The sequence below is a fragment of the Aphelocoma coerulescens genome, chromosome 3, assembly GCF_041296385.1.
Source record: "Aphelocoma coerulescens isolate FSJ_1873_10779 chromosome 3, UR_Acoe_1.0, whole genome shotgun sequence".
Lineage (NCBI taxonomy): Eukaryota > Metazoa > Chordata > Aves > Passeriformes > Corvidae > Aphelocoma > Aphelocoma coerulescens.
The window spans coordinates 88,471,315-88,497,412 of NC_091016.1; the positions used below are offsets into that span (position 1 = coordinate 88,471,315).

At 36.8% G+C, this 26,098-nt stretch overlaps 1 protein-coding gene across 2 annotated transcripts in view; it reads left to right on the top strand.

Annotated features, from left to right (window-relative positions):
- Positions 1 to 26,098, top strand: part of RNGTT (RNA guanylyltransferase and 5'-phosphatase) — a 183,067-nt gene that overhangs the window by 68,107 nt on the left and 88,862 nt on the right. For both annotated transcript variants that reach the window (XM_069011173.1, XM_069011172.1), the window contains exon 12: positions 13,283 to 13,351. In XM_069011173.1, coding sequence (XP_068867274.1) covers positions 13,283 to 13,351 — 69 coding nt within the window. The remainder of the gene's footprint in view (positions 1 to 13,282; positions 13,352 to 26,098) is intronic.

Genomic DNA, 26,098 nt, shown 5'->3' on the forward strand with positions numbered 1-26,098 from the left:
TTGAGATGGTTTGCTTTGGAAAATTAAGTGGCTGTGGATCTCTGATGATGCAGGAGACTGTGTAAGTGCACACCTTGCTTGACATGTTGATGTGGGTATTTTGCAGGCAGCTGAGGCAGCTGTAAGCTAGTGTTTGCATGCCTTGAAGAGTGAACCCTGATAAAGGGCAGAATATGCAGACATTGTTCATCTGTGTCTGCCAAGAGAGCTGTTAACCAAAACTGACTGAAAATGACAAAGCCCTGTCTTGTATCTCCAAGTTGCCTACAGACAACATGTGGAGAAGCTTTGCAGTCGTGCGACAGAAGACAGAAGAATTGCATGGCAACAATGGCAGAAGCAGAAGTGTCAAATAATCTGTTTATTTATTGAAGATCTTGAATTCCACATCTCAGTGGAGAGGGAATGTTACCATCTGGAGGTTTTTTATTGCCAAGAAGACTTGTTTCCTCCGTTTTTATTTTTGTTTTGCTTTTCTATGCCTTCAGGAGTAGCTTAATCGGCTCACCTTTCAGTCCTGCATTTCCTGACCTAGAGTTGGCAGCCATTCTTTGGTGTCTGGCCTACATCATTCCTCACTCCATCTGTTCCATTCCAGGGTTTTGGCCTATTTGTAATCTCGTCACCTTTTAATTGTTTTCTAACCCATCTCCCCTCTACCATTTTGTTTCAGTATGCTTTTATTTCTTTATTTCTTAAATTCCTCACTTTGTCCTGTTCCATCTCTGCAAGAATGAAAAGTTTAATGGTGTAAAAGCAATATTGCCTTATTCCACTCTTGGATGCTTTTCTGCTGATGTTACCTGCAGTTAAATCTTTTTGGCATGCTTTTCTACCTGTAAACACAACTAATCGTTGACCTGAGGAACCTAGTAAACAAACAGTGAACAAGAAGCTGGAAAGATGTTACCTTATGCTTATACTAAAATTTGAAATCTTCACTTGGCAGCTGTCTTATATCCCAGCATGTAGTACTTCAGCCTGATTGTTCAAAGTTATTTTACCATATGAATTGTAGAGGTAGGTACAGCCAATCAGCCCAAGTGGAAGCTTTGTAAATTGTAAAGATGAAATAGGTAACTATACGGCAGGTCTTGAGCTGAATGTAGGTTAGTGCCACTTGAAATTCAGTGCTTGAACTGGAGTTATTTCATGCAGCACTGCAGTGATGTGAATATTATTTGGTAAACATAATTTCTGTCAGTGGGAGGTTGAGGGTGGCAGAGGCTTTGTAGGCCAGTGCTGGTGGGATGTCTGGCTGCCTCTGAGTGTTCCTTTTCCTTTCTGTGGGACAGGGAGGCAGCAGCTACTTGCTTGGATTTGGGTTACACCAAAAGGTTTTCCCTCATGCTAGGGAAAACACTGACTCAGCTGTGGCTAACTTCTCAGCTTCCTTGCTTTGCTGGAGTCACTTAAGGAGACCCATTCATGAACAAGAATCTCTGTTCATTTCCTGGAGTAAACAAGAGAGGATCAGGCTACTTGCTTTTGATTATTACTATTTGTGATGTTGAAGGTCAAGTATAACATTACAGCACGGTAGAATTTTGGTTAGGAAAGAAGTTTTTTTTCTTTTCTTTTAAGAAATTATTCACACATTAGTTACATTTCACATTTTTCAGAAAATGATCTATTAAAGTTAAAACAGTCTTGAATATTTCCATGAAGGATTATTTTCATAGCTTGTGGCCCATGTTAGATATTGCTAGTGGTACAAATTAAATTAATGTAGAATAATTCAGATGTGGAATATGTAATTAAATTCTGACTTGTCAAACTAGTGTGAGAAAGAAAGCAATGAAACTAGTGGAAAAATAAAGGCATATGGATGGAGTGTTCTGCTTGGTGCACATTGTAATTTTAAACATCAGGACAGTACATATTCAGTTTAGCTTTTAACATTTTAACAATAGATTTGAACATTCTAACATTTTTGTAAATTATTTTTTCTGTATTTTGTGCAGTGGAAATACTATACACCTTTCTAAGTAGGAAAAGTGTCTTTAACAGTGGTTTCTTCTTTCAGTTTTATGGTGTATTACCAAACCAGGGAAATGCAAATCTGTTTGGACCTAATTATCAGTTGGTATGCCAGTATGGGCAATTGAATTGTATATCTTCTGAGTTAGTTAGAAGACTCAGCTGTGGTGACTAAGTGGGTCACTCCACTCATTAATTGAGGGGCAACTGTTTAATATTGTCCATTGTGCCACTTCACAGCCTGTCACTTTCCAAACTGCCTTCTGGCAATGCAGCTCCACAGGGAAGCCATCAGCCTTCTCGTATTGGAATGACGTTCAAGAGACATGCGCTTAATTTGGATAAAATGAATAAAAGCACAAAGAAAATGGTAAAGATGGGGGTGAAATTTAAAGCAATTTATTATGGTGCAAGATTATAGGACATTGCTGGTAGCTGTTTCTTTTCTTGTGATATGCCCAATTTTGAGAAAAAAACCTCAAACCAGACCTTGTATAAAATTAATCTTTAAAATAGAGAAACAATAAAATATTAACATTTTACTGTTATGGCTTTACAGTTTTAATTTCAGCTTTGTAGCAAATAAAGCCCTCAAGTGCCATTGCATAGCAGAAGAATTAGCTTTTTTTTAAACATCCAGAACATAAACCTTAATTTTGGTATTAAAATGACTGCTTCGGGCCCAGTACAAAATATTAGCCGAGTTTGAATCAGAAATTGTAACAGTAAATGTATGAAGGCTTTATAGTCTTGTATATCAGTTTTATATCTAATTTAATTATTGTATATAGTTTTGTCTTTGTTGACAAATCTTATTAGAAATGCTTAATAAAACAAAATCCTCAATTATCTGATTTAATTAAAACAGCTATCCATGTTTTTGACAACCGGAGACCGGATTATGTTGTTACACTTTACACAGGGGCTGAATTAAACCCTATCACGCATGTAACAGTGGAAGATCATTCAGAGAACAAATTAAAATGTACTTGGCCCCTTTGTACTCAGCCCAGTGCCGTTCTTTTTTTTGACATCAGAAGAACATATTGAATGTAGTATTTGGTCAAATCCAGAGTATTAGGGAGTTTGCAAGCATCAGTGTGATGAGAGCCTTGCTCAGTTGAAGACATTACAGACTTTACTGAGCATCTTTCATCCATTCAGGAATGTCATAGATTGCAGATAATTTGTAAATAAATCAAAGCATTGGCTAGTGGAACCTATTAAACCTCCTCCAGCTCCAGCAAGACTGTTATCTCAGATGGGTGTGTTCTGCTGGGTAGGGGAGCATAGGGAGAGTGATGTGGGCAACATCCCAGTGTCTAAAAGAAAATAAATGAAGGCACCTTGTAGTTTGAAACGGAGAATTTGAAGAGCACAGTAAATGAAATGGTCAAGCTATGAAATAGATTGCTGTTTCTTCATCAGGAAAAAATATGAAATATTGCTGTTTGGGCAGGGTCATTCCCGCAAAGCTTCGAGGAGTCCATGTTCCTCTCATCATGATTTTGAAGCTATCACAAAAGTCAATTAAAGTTTCTTGAAGCAGCTTATTTCTCTTATTTGAAAAAAGCATTTGAAAACATTGTAGTTAATTGATGTCAGTTTCTCAATTGTGTTTTTGAGAAGAGATTGACAGTGAGAAATGCCTCATGCTTATTTTGAATTCAAGAATGCAGATGTGCTGTCAAATTAAGCATTAACACACACAGTGCTTGTGTTATTCTTGGGTATTGTTTTGAATATATTAGGTACGTGACCTTTGGAGTTATTCACTCAGAACCAGCACATGGGTGATAGCTCAGTGGGGCTCTTACTGTAGCATGCTCTAGGTTTTTCTAAAATGTCTCCAAATAATTAAAAACATGGCGTACAGCTAGCGTTATTAGCATATTTGAGGAGTGCTGTTAATGAATTACCTGCAAAGCCAAAAAGATATTAAAAAAAAAGTTAGAATCATCAGACTTGATTGCTTGCCACCATCACAGTGTATTTTACTCTTGTTCACAATAGCTTTCTTTTCCCATGTGGCTGGGTAGTGAAATGAAGCTAGTGCGGTTCTTTGACTTTCTTAAAATCTGAGGTTGCATCCCATCACACGCTACAGTGGCTTCCAGCTATTCATATATCTGGAAGTGGATTTTCTTTGAATCTTTTAGATAGGTAGTAGCTTTCAGTAGATATATGAAATATATGATTTCTCTTTAAGTTCTCTATGAAAAAAGTAGACTGTAAAACTCCCTTGTGAAGCTGGCAGTAATTCCAGTAGGAACTGGGAAAGCTCTTAAAGTCCAGTGTGTGAAATAACTTGGTTTTTTCCAAGGAGATGCATCTGACACAAAGCAAGTTGCAGATGGAAGGGATTACTCTCTTCGGCTTTCTTGCTTGGAGGTGCTGCTCATTTGCTATCACAGGACTATAACCTGGAACTTCTATTGCCTTTCTCTTCTGGAAAGAATATATGGACTCCAGTGAAGACTTTTCTGCAGAATTGCTGTTCTAAAAGATAAGGAAGAGTGATGTCATTAGTTAGAATGCTAATGACCAGTCACTAGTAGTTTGGGCCCCAGTCTGTCACTGGCTGTGAACTTATATGGGCAAAGGGTTGAGGAAGACGCTCTACAGTAGTTGTAGTTCTTGGAATTATATTGTTTTTGGTCTATGGCCTGCCTACCAGCGTCAAGTGTTCAGCATATTTGACTTTTACATCAAGACATCAAGAAGTCTGGGAGCCTGCACATCACACTTTTCACAAACAGAATACTCGGAGCTTAAGTACAGACTGCAGATACCAGTGGCAGCTGAGATCTGCATCCTTTCATCTTCATCCACTTGGTATGCAAGAGGGCCATCAAATGAGAACATGTTTATAATACATCTGAGAGGGCTGTTGTAACTATGAGGTAAATAAATGTTTCTGTCAATGCTCCTGCTCAGTTTCTAACTAGCTGTAGACCAGAGGAGAGTATGGGCCGAGCAAACCCAGAATTAGGTCGAGTTAGGTCACCTTCCTTCCTCTCTGTGCGTGCACCTGTCTGTTGCCACTTCATGTTATTTCAGCATTGCCGCTCACACTGTTACTAGTGCAGAGCTTGTGGAGGTTCAGTGGAAGTGCCCAGTCCTGTCTTGCTATAATGGGCTGTACATGGGAGATGTGACCCCTGGTAAAGCTGACCACCTGCAAAATGCTGGGAAATACTAGAAAGTGAGCCTACCACAAAAAGATTTCTTCTTGCCATTATCTGTAATTAGAATAAATGGAAGGCTGTCAGTGAATGTTTTTTTGTGGAACATGAATTTCATATTTAGCATCCTCTAACAGTGTTTTGCTAGATGAGCCAATAGGACCATATGTATTTGAATAGCATGAGCGATGGGTAAAGCAGTATAGTCTGTATTCAATACAGGAATGCCTGCTAAAGATCCATGGAGGAGTGCAGAGAGGAAGCTATGCATATTCCTCTTGCAAAAGAGTATTTGTTGCTGGAAACTGGTCAGTCTGTGAAGTATTCATTATTATTAAACACACCTTTGACTGAACTTCAAAATGAGAAAAATATGCCTTGCATGCTCACTTTTTTGGGCTACAAGTTTCCTATCTTTAGCAGGTCTTTTGTGGTGGATTCTGGTCTAGTGTTTTTAAAATTATTAGGATACTCCTTATGGAATTCTTAAAACGTACTTCAGTGACCAGTTGTAGCCAATGTGTTTTTGTTGTGGCTGTTGGCTATTCCTACACCTAACAGATGGCACTCGTGTACATTGACAGGCTGTGGGATAGCTGAGCATTACTAATAAAACCTATCACATGCTAAACTTGACCTGACATTAATCAAGTTTTGAGTGCTACAAATGATTCATGGATAATAATTAGTCTCTTGATCATATTAGTGAACATCGGTGTCACAATACTGCCATTATCTGCTTCATTCTTATAGGGAACAAATCTATTGCCATAATTAGGTGTTTTTTCATATCTTTTGAGCCAAAATGTTCTGTATGATTTACTTGGTAAAAAGCTTATTTTTAGTCTTTCCGTATGATTGATTTCAGAGCATCTAGTAAATTAACAAATTGAAAGGCTTTCCATAAAATAATATTTTATAAAAAGTATATTTTTAAAATTTTATCAACTGAAAATTTTCCCAGGTGTCTTTACACAGTCATTTGGTATATTTTTCATCACCATATGATTCAGCTGTTGCCAGAGATTATACAGTTCAAAATAGTGGTGATTTTGTTAAACAGGTGAACCTTTGGAGTTTAGTTTTACTCTTTTTGCTTAGTTACTGAGTTACTGGTTGACATCAAGTGCTTTCAAGATGTACCTATTCATACAGACAAAATAATGTTTGCAGCTTTTCTCTGTTTTTGTCTAGAATTAGCATCTTGAGTGGATGGCTGTATGAAAGCTAGGATTTGAGCTTTGAGCATGAATTTTTTTAAAGGATTTTCATACAGTTTTACAGCCCTGATTTTACAGCCAAAAACCATGAAATTTCTTTTTAAGTAATGAGCAAGTGAGAAGTTTATACTTTGTGTTCCTTATGCAGTTAGGGCAAAGTAGATAATTTCACTGGTTTACTAAAAATGTAGCAGTTATCTTCAATATGTGTTGGTTCCTAATTAGCATAGGAAACTTGTTTAAGCAATTACTTCTTAGAGAGCTCAGTTTTTAATGTATTTTCTGCAGTTTTTGATCCTACTTTTCCTTTATGCATATTGTAGATTATTGGCATGGGTCAGGAAATATTTTGTAACTATGTGATTTTTCATAGCATATTAACTTAAGAATATTTAATATAAGCTGTGGTTTTCTGACTGTACTCTCAGTTATTATGGTGCATTTTCTTTCTTGCCTTTTGTTGCTGGTAAGATAAATATAGCTAAAGACAATGAGTAATGGAGGAGAATGCATTATAGACTTGGACTTTACCCTTATGCAGATACACTTCAGCTGATACTGCTCTTACTCATTTATTTGACGTAAGGTAGTATATCATATTTTGATTACGAAATGAGACTCATGCAGAGGAAACCAGGTCATGTTAAATTATCAAAAATCTGCTTTTCAACAGTTTTATAGGTCATTTGTATCAAAACATGAAATCCTATAAATGAGAGATCACTTTTGGTTTTGTGAGGGAAATAAATGCTAACACTGAAGCAGAAATCTTTACTTTATGACCATGTGTTAAGTCACACCCCTGACACCATTGGCCGTGATTTTAGGACCTTCAGAGGTACTTGGAAGGAGCCACTTTGAGGCAAGCAGCCAGTTGTAATGAGGCATTGGCTGGTCAAATACTTTGGCAAGTACTCATGTATCCAGAGATTTCCTTGAAAGGAGACTCCTGTGGAAGAGAACAGGCAGTGCATTTTTTCTTGCTGCTGTGGCCCTTCTGGAATATTCTGTCTAGTCTAAATGGGATGGTTTCAGTTGATTTAAAAAATGGTATCTGTGGGATATCTTTTGAGGAGACATTGAAATATTTGAAGAGTTGCATCTGCTTCTTTGTGAAATGTTTGATATGTGAACCTTGTGTCTTAAAAAAACCTCTAGGAGATGTCTTGGTCAGAGTCTAAAAAGAGGAACAAGAAAGAGGAACAAGGAAGAAAAGTTGAAGGAAGAAAAATATTGCTGAGAAATAGGAATTAATTTTTTAATTGCACAGGCAGTACTTCATTGGACAGCTTAATGAAGATTGTGGTTCTCCATCACAGCATGCTGTAATTTGAGATTGCACAGTTTTCCAAATAAATTACTTGGCAGTTGAGCATATCACTTGAAGAGGAACTTAAATATGCACGTGAGGAGACGGTTTCATCCTCACAGCTGTCTGAAAGTTAGTCTGAAATGGTGATCCAGGCTATGTCTGGTTTGGAGCAGGGAGAGTTGGAAGCAGTAGAACTGCCAGAGGTGTGTTTTTGATCCTCTCCCATCTGCTCCCAGATTGTTAATTTACACTACGTTTGTTTAGATCAGCTGTTTTACTTGCAATCCAATATTAGATGAGATCATTGGTATCCTGAATGTGAAAAAGATAAAAGTCTGCATGAATTGAGTTTCATGTGTTTGTTTTTGGTTTTTTCCTTTTTTTAATCTATATTTCAGAAGGTGTGTGCTCCCTTTAGTTCCCAAAACCACGAATTCCCCAAAGTCACTAAAGATTGTTTTGAAAGTTTTACCACATATTTGCAGTAATTCAGTCAGTGAACCAAAATCAAAACTTCTCTTAACACTTTGTTTTGGGCTCTATTTCTGTTAAAATGTGAACTAGCCAACTTCCGTTTGTGGAAAGTTTGAGATTCTGGGTTTTATTTTTAAATAATATATGAAAAATTTCCCCTCTATGGCACAGTTACTCACATGCTATTTGATGCTTTTTTGCTTTGAGACTGAAAGCAGCTGTTCCGTTCTTGATACCTTCTCTTGCTTTTAGACACAGAACAAACCAAAGAAGATGTGATGCTGCAGGACAGGGGAAACTGGAAAGATTCTGGTGAGGAGGAGGGAGCAGAGACCACAGCCATAGCTTAGAGGACCAGCTTCCCTCACTTGACATTAAGCTGCCTTTGATAATATTTTCAAGCATTGCACAGCAGCCCATGTATTGTCTGAGTTTATGCCCCACCAAATGCATGCTTAATTCTTTTACAGGAGGCCTCCTTTTCAAAATGTAATGTTTGAAAGCTGGAGTTTAGAATGTTAGTAGTTTAGATGATGGCTCCATCATTGCCTGATACAGTTTGATTTATTTTTGGGAAATGTGGTAGTTGGGATGAAAACTATTTTTGCATTATTTTAACTGATCTTAACATAATCATTCTGTGGGATTTCTGATGTCATTCAAAAACAGGATTTATGAAGATTTATGTAGTAGGTTATCTACAGAGATGTATGAGCTCATGTGTATAAAACTTGACAGTTGTCAGGATATGAGAATTTCTTTGAGGCTGATGGTGAGGGCTGTCATCCTTGGAGAAAGGGATTGTCTTTAAATTGGACTGAAACCTAAGCTGGTAAAGATGCTGACTCTGTGAAGTTAGGAATGACAGTAGGCCCATGTCTGAAGGTGTTTTATATTCTGGCTAACTGGCAATTCAATTAAAAGTTTATTTGTAACTAATACTTTTGAATGAAGTATGTTCCCTGTCACAGCTCTCTGTAGAGTGAACAGATCCAGATGATCAGTAATTTGAAGGTGGCTCTGGAAAACTCCATAGGGAGTGCAAGGCAGAGTTGTTCTATCTTGACTTGAAGTGAAGCATATAGCAGTTCTGAAATTGAGAAAGCAAGGAAAAGGGACATTTGTCTTGTATTATAACACTCAAAGGGATTTTTTTCTGTATCCCTAAGTATTTCAGGAGGCTAACAAGCAGTGTCAGTTTTGAATCAGAAATAACAGACAAAATGGTTAGCAGTATTTGCATATGGTGACACAGGAGATCAATAATGGTTATGTGTGTGCAAGGACCTTAGTAAAATTATTTTGTAGAAAGTCAGTATGACTTTGTAGAGTCATCATTATGTTTTGGAATCCTCATAACTCACATTGTGTTGTGTTTCCGTGAGATTTTTATTTCTTTTTTGGTGAGGGGAAGGAAAAGGCACAGTAGTACCTGCTGGACTTCTTTATTTTATAAATAGTGTAATATCTGCAAACTCATAGAATCTTGTGTCTTGCCTCAGAAATACCAAAACACTAATGAAAACCTACTAGTGTTGTATGGTATCTGTATGCACCTCAGTTTTCTCCTCTTCCTGCTGAAGGAGCAAAGTGATTTCTTTGTTGGTATAAGTACAGAGAGATCTCTAAAGCATGAATTTTCAGTTTTCCACAGAAGAACTGCTGACTAGTTCAGTGTTCTAGCAAAATCAGCTTCAGCAAGTTATTAGGGCTCTTTTGGTGACATACTGCTGCTCTTCATCTCAGTGGTTAAGGAGCAAGGAGAAATGCTGTTACTCATCATACAGCTCCACTCAATCCATGCAATTATACCATTCTTTTGCTTAGAGGAACATTATTAGATGTTGCAATAATTTTAAATTTAGTTAAAAAGTATGAAAGGGAAAGTTTTAAATAATAAACTGTAATATGAGTATATGGCTTATTGCAATGTTCACAGGGAAGAAGGAAGCTGAAAGAAGCGAACACACGGGATCTCAGGTGGAAATAGATGCCACAAGGCTCCAAGGAGTTGGATGCCAGAAGAGCTGGTTCACATGCATCATTTACCCATCTTTTATAAAATGTCATTGAGATGCATTGCACTTTATCTTATCCATGGCAGTCATCCCAGTCAAGCAGGTGTGCCATTTATCATGGCGCCGATTAAAAAAGACCGTTCTGTTCAAGTTAATTAAAAATTCGAACATGTGGAACATTGAACAACCTTTTTTAAAAGATGAACCATGATATTTGCATTTGAAGTTCATACACTGAAAAATGTAACTTTCTTAGTGTCAAAAATACTTGCTTGTATTGTCAAACATTCCTTTTCTGCTCATTTCCTTGTCATTCCAAACCTTCTGCAATACTCAATGTCTGTGTATTCTGCTGTTCACAGACAACCTTTACACAGTTTAATTCTCAAGAAAATTTTTATTTTCTTGAGTGTATGAGGAATAAGGTCAGAGAAAATGTACATTCCTTCCCGAATTCCCTCCCCTCAATTGCTAATCCTTTCTAGTCAAAATTCCTTTCTAGAGAGAGTGTTATCATTCACATACATGTAATTGACCTAATGAGAATGAAAGCAGAATAACTGGAGTACAAAGAAGTGTAGTTATCTGTTGAGGATTGCTCTGGGTTTAAAATCCTTTTGTCTTTGATATCTAACCCGTCACTTGGGAGAAGCTGTCTTAGTGAGAACACTGTGGACCTCCAAACTGAGAACATGTTTTACTCTGAAACTGGGTGGCAGCTTGATGAGACGAATTCCTTTACATTTTGTAATTCTGGCTAAGTAGTGAATGAAAAGTATCAGAAGGTATTTCTGAAATGAGAAATTTTTAATTTATATTTTCCTCTCCATTCATCAAGTTGCAACAGTACTTTAATGTAGTTTTCTAAAACTGCATGTTCATCAGAGTGGAGAGAGTTGCTTTTCTAAAACTGCATGTTCATCAGAGTGGAGAGAGTTGTATGCCAAACAGTGCACAATAATTATTTTATGCTTTTCCACATATTCCAAATTTAAAGATTGTTTCTATAATCTTAAGTGTTATTTTGGGAAGGAATACGTAATTCAGTTATGTAGGCTCCAACACCGAAGTAACTGTGTCCTCAAATTGTAGTTCCCCTAAGAACTTCAAAAACAGAAGCAGAAACAGAGGTGATTGATTTTTCTTTGTCACTTTGGTTAATGCCTTTTGATAAGTTAGGCAGAAATTTATAAAAAGTATGGTCTCAACTAATTTGAAGTTTCTGTTTTTTGTGGGGCGTTGTTTGTTTTTGGTTTTTTTTTAATTTTATTTTAAAAATATTGTTATTCCTTAGTATTATTAGTATTCAGGGAGAGTTTTTTTGGTATTTAATGAATTTTTGGAATTTAATGAAATCAGTCTTGTGCATTTTTGTAAGTTTGAAGCATACTCTTATTACAGATGACTGGCCAGTAACAGATGACTGGCAAAGTAACTTCCAAGTGATCCACAGAAGACTTAGCTTATGTAGAAATTTTAAAAACCCACAATTTAAAAAAGTTTTTGACATTTGTTTAAATATTTTTCCAATGCACTCATTGCTTTAGTAAAAGCAAAGACTAACAATAGATTTATGAAAGAATTTGGGATTTTTTATTGTTACTTTGTGTAGACATATGGTAGCAGATGCATTATACTGTGAGCCTCAGCTGTAAATTTCAAGATAGCAACAGGTTATAACAGCAGGCTGTAGCTTCAAGTTTCAATTATGAGCTTTCTCTTGTGAAAAATTGTGTTTCATTGGATAATTCCTTACTCAGAATTAAATATTCCTGAAGTATTTTTCCACTTGAGAGTACTCTCAATAGTGTGTTTTTTGCAGTTAAATTGTATCTAAAAGGTGAACAGTGAAAGCTTTCTTTGTTGTTGGAGCTATAGGCACAAATCTAGGCTAATGACTGGGTAAGAGAAGAAGCTAGCTTTTTGTAGCAAAATGATCAGTTCTGTGCAAACAGTTACAGGCTTAAGTGAAATATGTTGAATTATTATTGTTCCAACTATTTGGCCATCAGGCTTTTGATCCATGAAACAGAAAAGTGCATTGCTTTTAGCTGTACAGCCTTAGTAGGATACAAATGTTAATTCTCAGCTCTTTCATACTTTATTGACTTAATTTGAATAATTTAGTTGTAATTTGGTCAGCAGGTCATTAAGTTGAGCTCTAGAAAGGAAATGGTACAAAATTAGCAGACCAGGCCAAAACGATGCTTTTAGAACTGGCTGTGATTTACTGGTTCTGTATTTTCTATGTTTTATCACCATGTGGTTACTTTTATGTCAAAGTTTTTCAAATATTGCTAAAAGTACCTACAACTTCAGGACAGATTCTTCATCTCAACAGTAAAACACAAATTGAAATTAATAAAGAGATAGTTTTGTAATTCTCCTAATTTTTGCTATTACTTGTCAGTTATAATTCTCCTTGGTTATTTGCTTTTCCTTGGGCAAGTCATAATTTAATATGGAAGTATATCATCAATTCTCATAACTGTTGACTATCTGGTTTCAGTGGTTTGTTTAATTAGATGTTTTTTTCTCTGGTAAATGCATCTTGATGGATATATTTACCTCCATATGGAATTCACAGTCTTTGAAAGCATAAAATAGAATATTCAAGATACAAATTAATTCAAAGAGTTGTTTTACAGTCAAGTAACTGTGTTACTGGTTTATGCCCTAGTTAGAAAGTCTGTCAAACATGAATTTCAAATGATGCCCTGAAGTGTTTTTCAGGATATAAATTCAATCTAAAGTAAGTGCTACTTGCGTGTTAAAATGGCAAATGGATTTTTTAAATTTGCCCACAAATGACTGTAGTGTCCTGTATTAGAATTGCTGTTTCTTCATTTTCTAGTGTATAGAATCATCTTGGTTTCTAAGTATTTCTTTTTGGACAAAGGCATTTTCTAGCCTTGAGTATTCTTTGCAGAAACTGCTACTTTGTTGATGTTGACATCTCCCAAGCTCTAACGTTAAAGCACAAATAAGCTGTTCACTGGCAAACGATTGCAGTAGTAGCATATAATCCACTACTATTCACTTTGATGTGCATTTCTCTATGGAAAAAGGATTTCTTTCTCTTTTGTTCTACAGCTCCTGGAAGGAAACTTTGCCAGAGAAGTTAGCCATGAAGTGGATGGACTGATATTTCAGCCTACAGGAGTAAGTAGTATAAATAATGGATTTTTCTCCCTTTAGTCCCAGATGAAATTCTCACTCTTTCTCCCCACTCATCCATCTTTGTTTTGGTCAGGATTACTTTGCAGTGTTGTTTCTGACTAGTTGCTATCTCATTTCTAGTATGTGTGATTTCTTACTAATTGATGGTGGTAGTTTTCAGGAATCATCTCATTTTTTTAGAGAATGTACTATGGATATGTGCTGCTAAATAACCAAGAATTTTCTGTGACTGCATGAGTTACATGAATCTTTCAACTATTGATTTGAGCTCTCATATTATTTTGCTTTCTCAAGGATGTTCACACATTAAAATTTCATTAAAATTTGTGACTCATGTTGCTTTAGTGCAATTGAAGCATGATAAGTTCTTGAGCCATGTCTGCCAGTGTAAAGGTATATGAGTGGCCTGGGGAGAAGTACCAGAAGTACTGCAGACTACCAGAAAAAATAATGCAAGTGGTTCCCCTGCAGGAAAGGTGGCTTTAAAGGAAGGCAATAGCATAGCTTCATCCATTCTATTACTCCTCCTGTTGAATCAGATACAGTGGATACACTGGAATGTGTATTGTATATTAGCATAAATAGTCACTGTAGCATCATCCATCTTGACTTTTTTCTTAGCTTGTAAAAAATAGGATGGTTTGAGTTGGAAGGGACTGTAGAGGTCATCTAATTCCAGCCCCCTGCCAGAAGCAGGTAGAGACACCTTCTGCTAGACCATGTTACTCAGAACCCCATTCAGCCTGGCCTTGAACACTTACAGGGATGAGCATCCACAACTTCTCTCGACCACCTGTTTCAGTACCTGACCACCCTCATAATAAAGAATTTTTTCCTAACATATAATCTAAACCTACTCTCTTTCGATCTGAAGCCATTCTCCCTTGTCCTGTCAATACATGCCCTTGTCAAAAGTCCCTCTCCATCTGTTTTGTAGGCCCCCTTAGATACTGGAAGGCTGCTATAAGGTCCTCAGAGCCTTCTCCAGGTTAAACATCCCCAACTCCATCAGCTTGTCTTTATAGGAGAGGTGCTCTAGCCCTGAGATCATCTCAGTGGCCCTTCTCTGGGCTTGTTCTAATAGGTCCATGCCTTTCTTATGTTGGGGGTCACAGAGCTGGGCACAGCACTCCATGTGGGGTCTCATGAGAGCAGAGTAGAGGGGCAGAATCACCTCCCTTGCCCTGCTGCCCACGCTTCTTGTGATGCAGTCCAGGGTATGATTGGCTTTCTGGGCTGCAAGTGCACACTGCCAGCTTATGCTGAGCTTTTCACTCACAAACACCTCCAAATCTTTCTCCCCTGGGAGAAAGTCTCAATCCACTCTCAGTCTCTGTTTGTGCTTGGGATTGCCCTGACCCAGGTGCAGGACTACCACGTTGTGCGCTAGCTCAAAGAGAAGCCCAGAGGTCTAGCTGAGACCCGACTGGTTTACGGCGGCTTCACATAAAAGGCAGAAGGGAACGAGCTCCTCACCCAAGGGAGCTGTCTCTGAGCAGGGTGTGAGGGCATGCAGGTGGGGGTGAAGAAGCAGAGGGAAGGGACTCCTTGTATAGGTTCCGTGCAGAGATTTATTCAGCTGAAAGGGTAGGGACGAAGAGCCAAGGATCTGAGGGTGTCCAGGGATTTTATAGTGGGGATGGGAAAGGTGGGGATAAGGGATACAGCCAATAGGATATGGGATAGGAGGTGGGGTTGAGAGCAAGGGAACCAATGACATTAACACATAGGAGGGACTAAAGGAAGGAGCCAATGGGGGGTGTTGAGTGTAACAGAACTTTCTAGAACTTATACATAGTAACTTGAGGGAAATGAATATACATAGATATATACATAAAATAAGGAGGGGAAAACATGGACCAATCATACAAAAATATGTGAACTGTGGAACTGGGGGATTATGGGCTCTCACCCTAACCAAGAGTGAGGCGTTAAACTTCGGTGCCTGACCACCACAGCTGAGTGTTGGTTGTATCCTCAGGGGGGCTGCAGCCACTTGCGCTGCTGCACAGGACCTTGTACTTGGCCTTGTTGAACTTGGATGTTTGCACAGGCCTACCTCTCAAGCCTGTCAGGGTCCTTCTGGATGGCATCCCTTCCCTCCAATGTGTTGATGGAATCGAGCAAGGAATTGCTTTCAATTATTTCAAATTTCACAGGTATTTCAACCCTTCCAGTTACTTGTGGAAAGTACATGTGTATACTTCTTCAGTTGAAATGTACTTTTCCTGGTCTGCTTCAGGTACTGTAGGTCTTAGCAAGGGATGATGACACTCCCTTCTGGAAATAAGATAAATTTCTCTGTTTCAAGTTCTACATCAGCTAACTAGGCAATTAGGCCACATACGTTTTTGTTTTTTTTTTAATGCATAGCTATTTCCAATTTAAAGCAAAACTGCTAGGGGAAAGAAAGTTCATGCTTTCATAAGAAGTCCTGATGATATCTTAGAATATTGTTAGAATCTAAATCAATCAGAAAGGTTTCTCAGAAACACTTCCCTGAAAATTAGAGGTTAAGCTAAGCAGAGTTACTACAGCTAAATTTGAAATTACCTTTTCTAGTTGAAATGAACTTACTGAGGAATGTGTCTCTTAGTCACTGTTACAGGAAATCAATATCTGATATGTTTTGTGTTTCTAGAACTTGTGTTTTCTGATTTAGCACACTAAAAAATTTATAACCCAACTAAAACAATTTTCTTTTATAAATGCTTATAAAGGTTATTAATCCTTAATGTATTTGTTTAATTTAATGTTCAAATTTTAGTATTGTTTCTGAGTTTACAGAATGTAAGTTTGTTGCATCTGTTATTAAAATTATTTTCCTGGATGAAGCAGCAGTTTTCTCAGTGTAATTAGCTGAGAAAGTATAAATAATATATTTAGAGTGAAAGATATTATTGTAGACCTTTTACTTGGGAAAGAAGTATTAAAGCTGATTAACTGAAAAGGATGAAGTTGATAGAGATGGCTTTTTTTATTTTATGTGTTACAGAGGGAATAAATTAATAGGCAACAATACAAGAGCAACAGTATAACAGTGCATAAATGACCCCTTGAGAATACTAACTGAAATAATTTTTGTGTTGTAGTTCAATGCATGATGTATTATGTCGTTTCAGAGAGAAAACTACAACCCCCTGTTGTTGATTGGAGTGTAGAGCCCCAAACTTTGGTTATTGTGAGAGTTAGAGACCTTTATAAAACCTGTTTGCCTCAAGTGAAGGGACCATGGCATATCCAGAAGAAAATTAGGAACCATAATTATTGACATAATTAATCTTGCATAAAGAAAGGATAGACAGAAATGATGCTGAGTTTCAGAAGATCAGGGAAATTCAAGAACATCTTTTGGGAGCTCTTGAAATCCAGTGTGTGTTTTGAGGAGTACACAAATGTAGACAGGAATTGAAGCAAAATCACAAAGAAGGATTAAGTGGCAGCAAAGGAAGATAAACAGAATATCAACAATTACAGTCAGAAAATTCTTTGAGGAAAATTACTCACACTTACCATATTTTTGATAGGTGAAGCAGAATGCAGAAGTTAACTATTTAATACAGAGAATGTTGAGGTTATTAGTTCATACTGTTTGAAAGTCTTGTCTGAGTTTCCCTTCCCCTCTGCCCTGGTTTACTCAGAGGTGTTCTTGTTGTCTGGTCTTAGACAAAGGCATTCAGACCTGAGTATATGGATATGTTCCCCACTAGCTACAGGTAACACTGGTACTGGGAAGTCAATATGAAAGGAGAAAGAGTATTTTGTTGTTTTGAAGTTTGGTTTAATTCTGATTTGCAATGAAACTCAAAATATCCAAAATGATCTGTGAATATGCTTTTAGCTTCTAAGAGCTCTGGATTTTCTCATTTTTCTCTTTGGTTTGAAGAGATTTGGCATCAAGTGCCTCTGTAGTAGTCCAGTTTTGAGAAATTTATATGCTTTAATGAAAAGGGATTTGTGAAAAAGTTTTACTACTGAATCTAGGGTTTCAGTTAGATGTAAGAGGGTTTGTTTTCTTCTGTTAGTATTCCTATCTAAACTCTTACTATGAATAGCGAGGTTCTTGTACTGAAGCAGAAATTATTTTGCACTGTGACTGATGATGGTAGAAACAATATTAAGGAGTAAGGAGATTGTTTTCTGCCTGTGCAGGTGAGTTTATTTTGCAAGATCATACTAACTGAGCATTATTTTTCCCAATTCATCAGTTACTTGAGTTACTTATATTGGTTATTGCTTGGACTATACAAAGGCTTTCATTACACATTGATAGTTGAAAGGCAATGGCTGAGGCATCCCATCTTCATCCCATTTCCTTCCTTCTCAGTCTGAAAGCTTTCACAGATCATGAGAAGAGCATGTTTAGTGGAAGTGATGGATGTTTTTGCCTCATTTATGATATAAGAATGCTTTGTTGGTAGTTTGATGTGATGTGTGGTTCTTATGCAATTCCTGCATTAACATACCATACTCTTAACAACTCCATTGCAAGAGACAAATGTCTTACTATTGTTTCTCCTCTTCTCTTTGTACTGTTTTCCTTTACTCTTTTTCTCTTAATGTGTTCTCTTTATCCAGCAGCCTTGTTTACCCACTCCTTTTGACTTCCCCTCTGTGTTAGCTCTCCCTAACACTTATTTTCCCTGCATCTTTTTCTATCCAGTTAAGATCCTATCACTAAAACTCCCGTATGCCTAAATCAGCTCTATTCCGTTTCTGATTCCTCTACCTGTAACAGGTTGGCAGAGCAGGGCCTGAAGGTAAGTGCTAAGTAGGAGTAAAACAGAGCAGGAGGAAACTTCATGGACAGGTACCTCATCCTGGGATCATGCCCTAGACAATGAGTGAGTTAGTTTAAAGGTAAAAGCCACATGCCTTATTTACAGATTCTGAATGCTTGTGTAAAGATTGGAAGCTTTCAGTCCTTTTTTAGAGAGGTCGCTTCAAAACAGCAAACTTCTTACATTTGTTTTAGAACACTTGCAGGTTGCCAGCCTGTATGTTTTTTATTAAAATCTCAGAAATGGCCTCTTCTGATGACAGAATTGGCTCTTTGGCCTGTGCCCACTCATCAGTGAAATTACTTTTCATGTCTACCGTGTAAATTGTACCTTTTCTAGATATCTCAGACTGTCTAATTTTTATGCTAGTAATCTCCTAATAACCAGCTTTCTTGCTGACTAAAACTATTGCTTTTCCTTTGCTTTGGGAAAGGATGTAGGAATTACTTTCTTACTTTAGCCAACTAAATGAAGACTCAATGGCCATCAGTTAGGAAGGCTGAAGGACAGCTTTTGAGCATATGTGGAAAGCTTGTATCACAATTTATAATCTTCTGTTTTGTGTTTGCCTTCGGAGCTCTGTTACATTTTTGCATTGGCTCCAGACGATTTCTATTTGGTACTCCTCCATGCTCTTATATTGGATGAAGAATAAAGTCCAGTTATGTGGAATTGGGATTTTTAGAGAGAAGGACGAAGGGCAGCTGCAGAGCTCTGTTCTTCTAAGATAAATGTTATATTAGAGAACAGCTGAATTATTTAACACCCAACTCTCCATACTGAATACTAATGAAAAGCTTAGCCTTTAAAATGAAAGAATAATGAACAGGTTTTTATAACTGAATAACATTGCATGAGTTATTACTATATCTTTCTTCCCTTCCCTTGGCAGACGTAGTGGTGATCTGAAATGCTTGGTTGCCTGTTAATTATTTGTGCTATTCCCATTGTATAATAGGCTGTGTTATTTTCTGTCATTGTAAAAGTTCATCCAAAATTGCTGAAGTTAAAACTGAACGAAATATCTCCAAAAGATACCACCAAATAAAATATCTCCATGATTTGTTTCATTAAGCTGTGCCAGTTGGTCCTAAATAATCCTATACAATTGGAAAGCCTTTTCTTCCACAGTATATATTTTATCAAATGGTGTGGAAATTTTTAATCATAGGCCTAGTCACTTGCTGGCTTATTTCTGCAACTCAGACATCCTGTTTATCAGTGATGAAGCAACAATTATTGTTACGTATTTCTAGTGCAATAGCAAGTAATGGCTTCAGACAGACTCAGATATAATCTCAATACCAAAGCTGATATATAAAGGCTTAGGAAGAACCATATAATAGCATAGATTTTTTTTGCTTCTAACAAATATGTGTTTCTGGATTTAGCTTTCTAATTTTGTAGTGATTCATGTAATATTTGGAGGCAATGGAATAGAATAGAACGGAATAGACTACTTCAGTTGGAAGGGACCTACAGTGCTGATCATCTAGTCCAGCTGATCATCTAGTCCAGCTGCCTGACCACTTCAGGGCTGACCAAAAATTTGAGCATATTCTTAAGCACATTGACCAAATGGGTCTTAAACACTGACAGCTCTGAGGCATTGACTGCCTCTCTAGGAAGCGTGTTCCAGTGTTTCACCATCCTCTCAAGTACAGAAATGCATCCTGATGTCCAGTTTAAAACCCCCTGGCACAGCTTTAAGCTGTTCCCACACATCCCATCACTGGGAGAAGACATCAGCTCCTCAGGTTGTTAAAACAGATGCTAAGACCACCTGATTTTTTTCTCTAGTTTGCAGCAGAAGGAAGGAGAATCTGGAGAGAATCATTTTCATCAGTCTTTGTGTTGATCCACATTACTAAAACCTTTAATGTATCTTTAGAGTATCTCTTTGCTAAATGTGATTTCTTCTGTAAGAGGAATGTTCCTGACTGAATCTGTTACTAGTCAGGGGATGCTGTTTTCATATCAGTGTGCACTTTTTGTGCAGTTGTAGGTTTTCCTTTATCAGAGAACTTGCTGTCAACCTCCTGAAATGCCACTGAGCTTTGCAGCTCTTTTCTGCCTATGAATAGTTGTTACATTCAATTTCCATGGCGATGTTCCTTGCAATTCATCTTTTAAATAGCTATTCCTATCTCAAATATACCATTTTTTCATATGCTTTATGAACATACCCAAATATATTAGCAATACACAGTATTCCTTTGAGGGGCTTTCTGTGACTATACAAGTAAAATTTTTATACCAATTCAAATTTATCTTTGCTTGCTTGGGGTGATTTGTTTTCTACCTTTTTTTTTGAAATCAGAAAACTAGAAAATTAAAAAATGCTAACCTAAACACCAGTAAGATCCAATTAAATTAATTACAGCTCATTTAATTAAATTGTTAGACTCTTAGATACAAGTACCATGATTTTTGAACATAGCAGTTTTTTATGATTTCCACTTACTTTCCAAGAATCTGAGGTAATTCACACTCCAGAAAATTCCTACATTTCTTTTAGGTGCAAACTCCTAGCATCCAGAGTTGAAAAAAAAAATGGCCACCCTCCCCCCCACTTTCCATTTATGAGTCATTTTTAGCTCTTAATATAGAAAGGTTGGGATATAGCAAAATTTTTTCTTGTTTTACTTTATGCTGTTGGTCCTCTACTACATTCAGATTGAAATGCAAAGGTATTTGCTATTTGCCAGAATTGTTTAACCTGACTTCCTTATTGTGTCAGCCTAGATAGATGTCAGTGCCTTGAGTCTGATTACCTAAGGAGAGTGTTGGTTTTAATTGGTATGTTGTCTCATTTGCTTGCTAATGACCTATACTGCCTGACATTCTCTGATTTCTCAGGCAGTGAACTGCATTTATGGGTGCTATCTAAATAGCTTCTTGAACTTCTGTTCTGCAGTTTAATCATTCTGCCTGCCAGTGGCAGTAGGAAAGATCTTTCCTACATTATGTGTACTGGTCATCCTTGGGATTGTCGGCTGACATTAATATGGTGGTGTTTGTGCATGTGTTGTTTAGGAAAAGAAAAAAAACCACTTTCTCTACCTGCTACTGTTTAAATGTTGGGAAAATAAAGATGTAGAATCATCATTCATAAAGGCTTTCAAAAATTATTTTTGCATAGTTTCTTTGTCTCAAAGCTGGATGTCAGGGAGCTTGTGGAGTGCACTTGCTATCATGCTTCTAAATGTGTCAGGTTGCATGTACTTTCTAACTAAAATAAATAGGTAAATGTTAGGAATATATACTGTAAATGGGATTTCAGGTGAGAATACCAACACAATTGTTCAGCTTCTGCAAAACACACCTGCTTTAAAAAGAGTAGGTCTGTATTACAAAAATTACATTAGTTTATATGTGTTGTGGATCAGTTTTTAAAAAAAAAAATTCTTTTATAGCTGGATAGGGAAATCTGAGAGAGTTTTTGGTTTGAATCTGTGAGAACTCTTTACTGAATCATCTGATTCAGCTCTTCAATAGGCTAATGAAGTGGTCACTTGTCTTCATGGCAGTGTTCTGACTCATCCTGAAATTCACAGCAGTCTCTCCAGGACTGAGAAGCTGGTAGATCAGGAATGATTTGGGAACTGGACAATATAGTAGAAAGTATTTTGTCAACACTCTCTTTTCTTTAGATCCCAGAATAGATATCCATAAACAGAATGCTTAATTTATGATCCCTCTTTCTATCAAACTGAAAGATTTAGCAAAGCATCTGGAAGAACTAGGTTGTTGTAATTGTTTTCTCCCAGTTCTGTTTTCTGTACATGGCAGAAAAAGACAGCCAACAAACCTTTCAAGTTTTCATGAAAATCCGTCATAAAATGTTCATATTCTTTATTAGGCAGGAGCACAGCAGCAAAACAAAAACAGTGCTATCAGGATAAACAGAATATTTAGCTAGATCTCCATCCTGCTGTTTAGTGCAAGCAGTAGCCCAGCATTTCAGGAAAATGATGTATATACCTGAGATGTAAGAAAAAAGGATGACTTTCAGAGGAGTATCAGCACTTGTGTTGTGGTATCTGGATGGTGAAAACATTTAAAGACACTTTCTTTAAAAGCAGAGCGATTTATTCTACATTACCCTGTTACTTGTAATTTGAAGTGTTTACTGGGTCACTGTTCTTATAAACAGCAATTTTAAAAATGCATAACTATCACCAAAGGGTAACTGAATTTTTTAATTATAAAAATATTTTTCTTAGGTGCTAGCATGTATTTTTAGATAAATCTTTGAAGGTAACTGTGTGTATTGGTGACTGCACATTTAAAATAATCATGTCCATGGTACTGTACAGAACAGTACTCTGCAAAGCTTAGAGGTGCCTGTGGAATAGTATTCTGTACTGAAGAGGTACAACAGAACACTGTGTGGTAATTCAGTCTCCTTTGACTGACAGTAACTTTAGTTTCAGTTGTAATTGTACTCTCTGTTCCTTTCATCAGCTCTCCTAGACTTTGATATTACAAAAATAGTGAATCAAGTCCATTAACATGATTAAAAATGAAAGTCTTGAGCTTGATATGAAAGCTATAAATTTCTTCTAAGAAAATTTCATTGTCTTCTACTGAGGTGCATGGTGAATAATTTAGATGTGATTGTATCATACAGGCCTACTAAGTACAGAGGTAGAAGGGCAGTGCTGGACTTCATGCCTTGATTATAGAAGTCAGAGATCAGAAACCTGATGAAAGTTTCCTATGTAATTAGTGCAGATATTCCTAAAGCAAAAGCTTATTTTCTTTTAATGCTGCTAGTTGTGTTTCTGAAATGAAATTCAGGTTTTCTCCATGTTACACTCTAGAAGCTTTCCACTGAAATAGAGGAATGTACAACTGTGACATGTCTGCTGGTTTGTTCTGAAAGAGGAAAATTATTAGAAGTCATAGCTGGAAATACCTCAGATTTCCAAAATGCAGATGATCTGTATGTTTTGGATTGTTTATTAAAAAACAGTACACTTGTTACAGGCTGAGAGTTTTGACAAGTTTGAACTGACAAACAGTAGATTGCTTGTTTCCAAACAGTGATCACTAGAAATCTCAGGAAGGTCTTGAATCTGTATATTCATCCAACCACTGAAACCAAATGTGTTTTAAGCAACATGAGATTCTCTAGAGGGAACTTTTAACTTATGGGAGTAATTGAAATATGTGTCTTTGGGACTTGTCAGACAGTGAATTGATGTTGCCATTGTTAAGGGAAAATATGCCTTGTTCTGCTGCTAACGAGAAAAAGGAACCAGAAGAATAAAAGATAATTCTAAATAGTTTTGGAAACAACTGTTTTAATAAATGTAAGTTGATCACAGGATCCAGTGCTCGTAGTGCTCAGAGCTCAAAACAGGTGAAAAAAGAAGTTTGCTATGTGGTTAACAAAATAAGAGTTTCAAGGTTGTTCCTCTTGTCTTCACGTATAAAGTGTAAAATGCCAGTTTCCTACTTAAATCTGTTTGGCATGGTGAGGAAAAATGTAAATTTAGTTGGAGAAGACAATGGCAGAGGTCAGTATTTGCTAGTTTTTAGGCAGCATATTCCTTTGCAGCAGTCTTAGCATCAACTAACGTCAAGCAAAGCAAATTCATATTTGGCTTTTGGGGTTCCTTCCCCCTATTCCCCTTACAGAGCTGGCTCAAAGGCCAGTAGACAAAAGCATTATTGCTTTGTTATTTATGGAATATTTTTTAAAGGTACCGGTTTTAAGTAATACAGATTTTTCTGTAAGACAAACATGTAATGTAGTGAACCATATTGGATATATTGTCTTTCTGAAACCTTCAGAGCTTTTTTTTTTTTTGGAGCATTAACATGCTTTTGGAAGAATATGTTTGCTTTTTGAGTAGAATCAGCTCTACTCTCTAAAATACATATAGAGCATGGGACTACTTCCATGTACAAAGACTGCTAAAGTTTTTTTAAAATTTATTTTTAGACAGCTTAAGTAATACAGTAATACAGTCATAATGCTTTTCATTGCTACTGGATTTGGTTTAAACTTTATATTTCATTAAAATATTTGAACCAGTAAAGAACATGAGTGTAACTTTTCATAATTTGCATATGAACAAGAACAAAGAGATAAATTATTTTTGTGATTATTTGTTGACATTTTAAAATATTTCAGCAGGATAAGATGTATTTTCTATGCTTGCAAGACCTGGTATTTTACTTGTAAAAATGTCAGAGGTAATGTATTTTTGTACCCACTTGCCCTACTGATCGTTTTCAGTTTCTGGATGGAAGGGACATGTAGTACCATGTGCCTTGTGTCTAGTAACAGTCAGGGAAGTGAAACTTTGCATTGGTCATCAGATCAGAAAATGGGCCAACAAGCGTTGCCACAAAATAAATCAGGATTTTTTTTTTTTTTTGCAGAGTCATGAACTACATACAGATAGTTCGCAAACAGGACCTAATTTGTCAAATAAAACATTTTTTCATTGAAAATCATTCCCATGGCTCTGATAGGTATTGCACTAACCTGGTCTATGGAGAGCAGCTACGATGCTGCTACGATGCTAGTAGAGTCTTTGTTCAGCTAGTTTTGAGAGTTTTGGTTGCTGGGTTGGTTGATAAAAAATTTAAATTTTTGTATAAAAGCAGGTAACAAGGGTTGCTTAGGTGTAATTATGTATTTTTATATTTTTTAAAAATTTATTTTACTTTGATTTTTTATGTGTCTTATTCTGTAGATCCTTCTATGTGTTTCATATAAGATGCTATTGCACATCTGACAATTGTTGCATGGAGTCAGAGTGTAGTAGAAACCAGCTGATTCTTTATGGTTCCATCAGTTTCTTGGCTTTTTTCCCAAAAGACAGCATTACTCTGACTTGCTTTATCACAGTTAAGTAGTTTGCCCTTATACTTATGTTTGACTTTGGCTTTGGTACTACATTCTTGTGACCTATTACTGTTTTTAATAAATCTTTACACCTGCTACATATATGGAATGTTATAGAACAAATACTAAATGAAAACTGGTTTAAGCTAATACCTTGTCTTGGAGCATGTTAGAGTGGTTAGCTACAGTGCCACAAATGGTGTTACTATGGAGAGAGCTTCTGTTTCCATGACATTTGCTTGCATATTTTGCTAGGCCTTCAAAAGAAGTAGGGTTCTGTCCTCTATAAAATTTGGTGGGTGTTATTCCATTACTTCTGAAACTCCGCAGTGTCTCACTGCAAAGATATATGAATTAATTTCTTAGGAATATTAATGGTGACTGGCCAGGAAAAAAATGGAGGGGAAAAAAGTTATTAAAATTTTGATCGTGCAGAGAGCAAGGGTTTTTTGATAATATTATTTTACTAGAGTAGATATTCCAGCTTGATTTTAACAGAGTGTACTGCTCTGCATTTTGGTTGCTTAAAAAAGCCTATAGCTATTAAAGAAATAAAGTTTTGCTGGTTTTAGAAAAAAAATATGTTTAGCTGTATAGCTAATGGCTTAATACTGTGAGAACTGCCTAGTACGGGGGGGGGAATTTTGGAATTTTGAATAACAGTAAATTTTTAATTCAAGTCATGATGTAGCTCACTGTTTAAGAATCAGTTATTGGCTTAGGGGTAAATTACAAAACCTCTTTTTTTCTTAAGATGAAAGAAGGGGGTTTGAGACATGAAAATCTTGACAGCTATTCATGAAGGGGAGTTTCTTTAGTAACTGTTAGGGCAATGTCATGGTCACCTGCAGGAGGCTTTTCACTGCTTTCTTTCTCACTACAGTCACATGTGCTCACAGTTCTCTTCTGCAAGATTGCTCTTAAGTGCAGGTGTGTGTGATCCCCAGGTGCTGGAATAGAAGGAGTTAAGGAACAATACTGGCTGTTGAACACCATCGTGTGACCTATTCTCTCCTGCACAAAGGGTGCTGCAGAGGAAGGATGCAGGGAGTTAAACACCATTAAGTATTCTTATGCCATCCC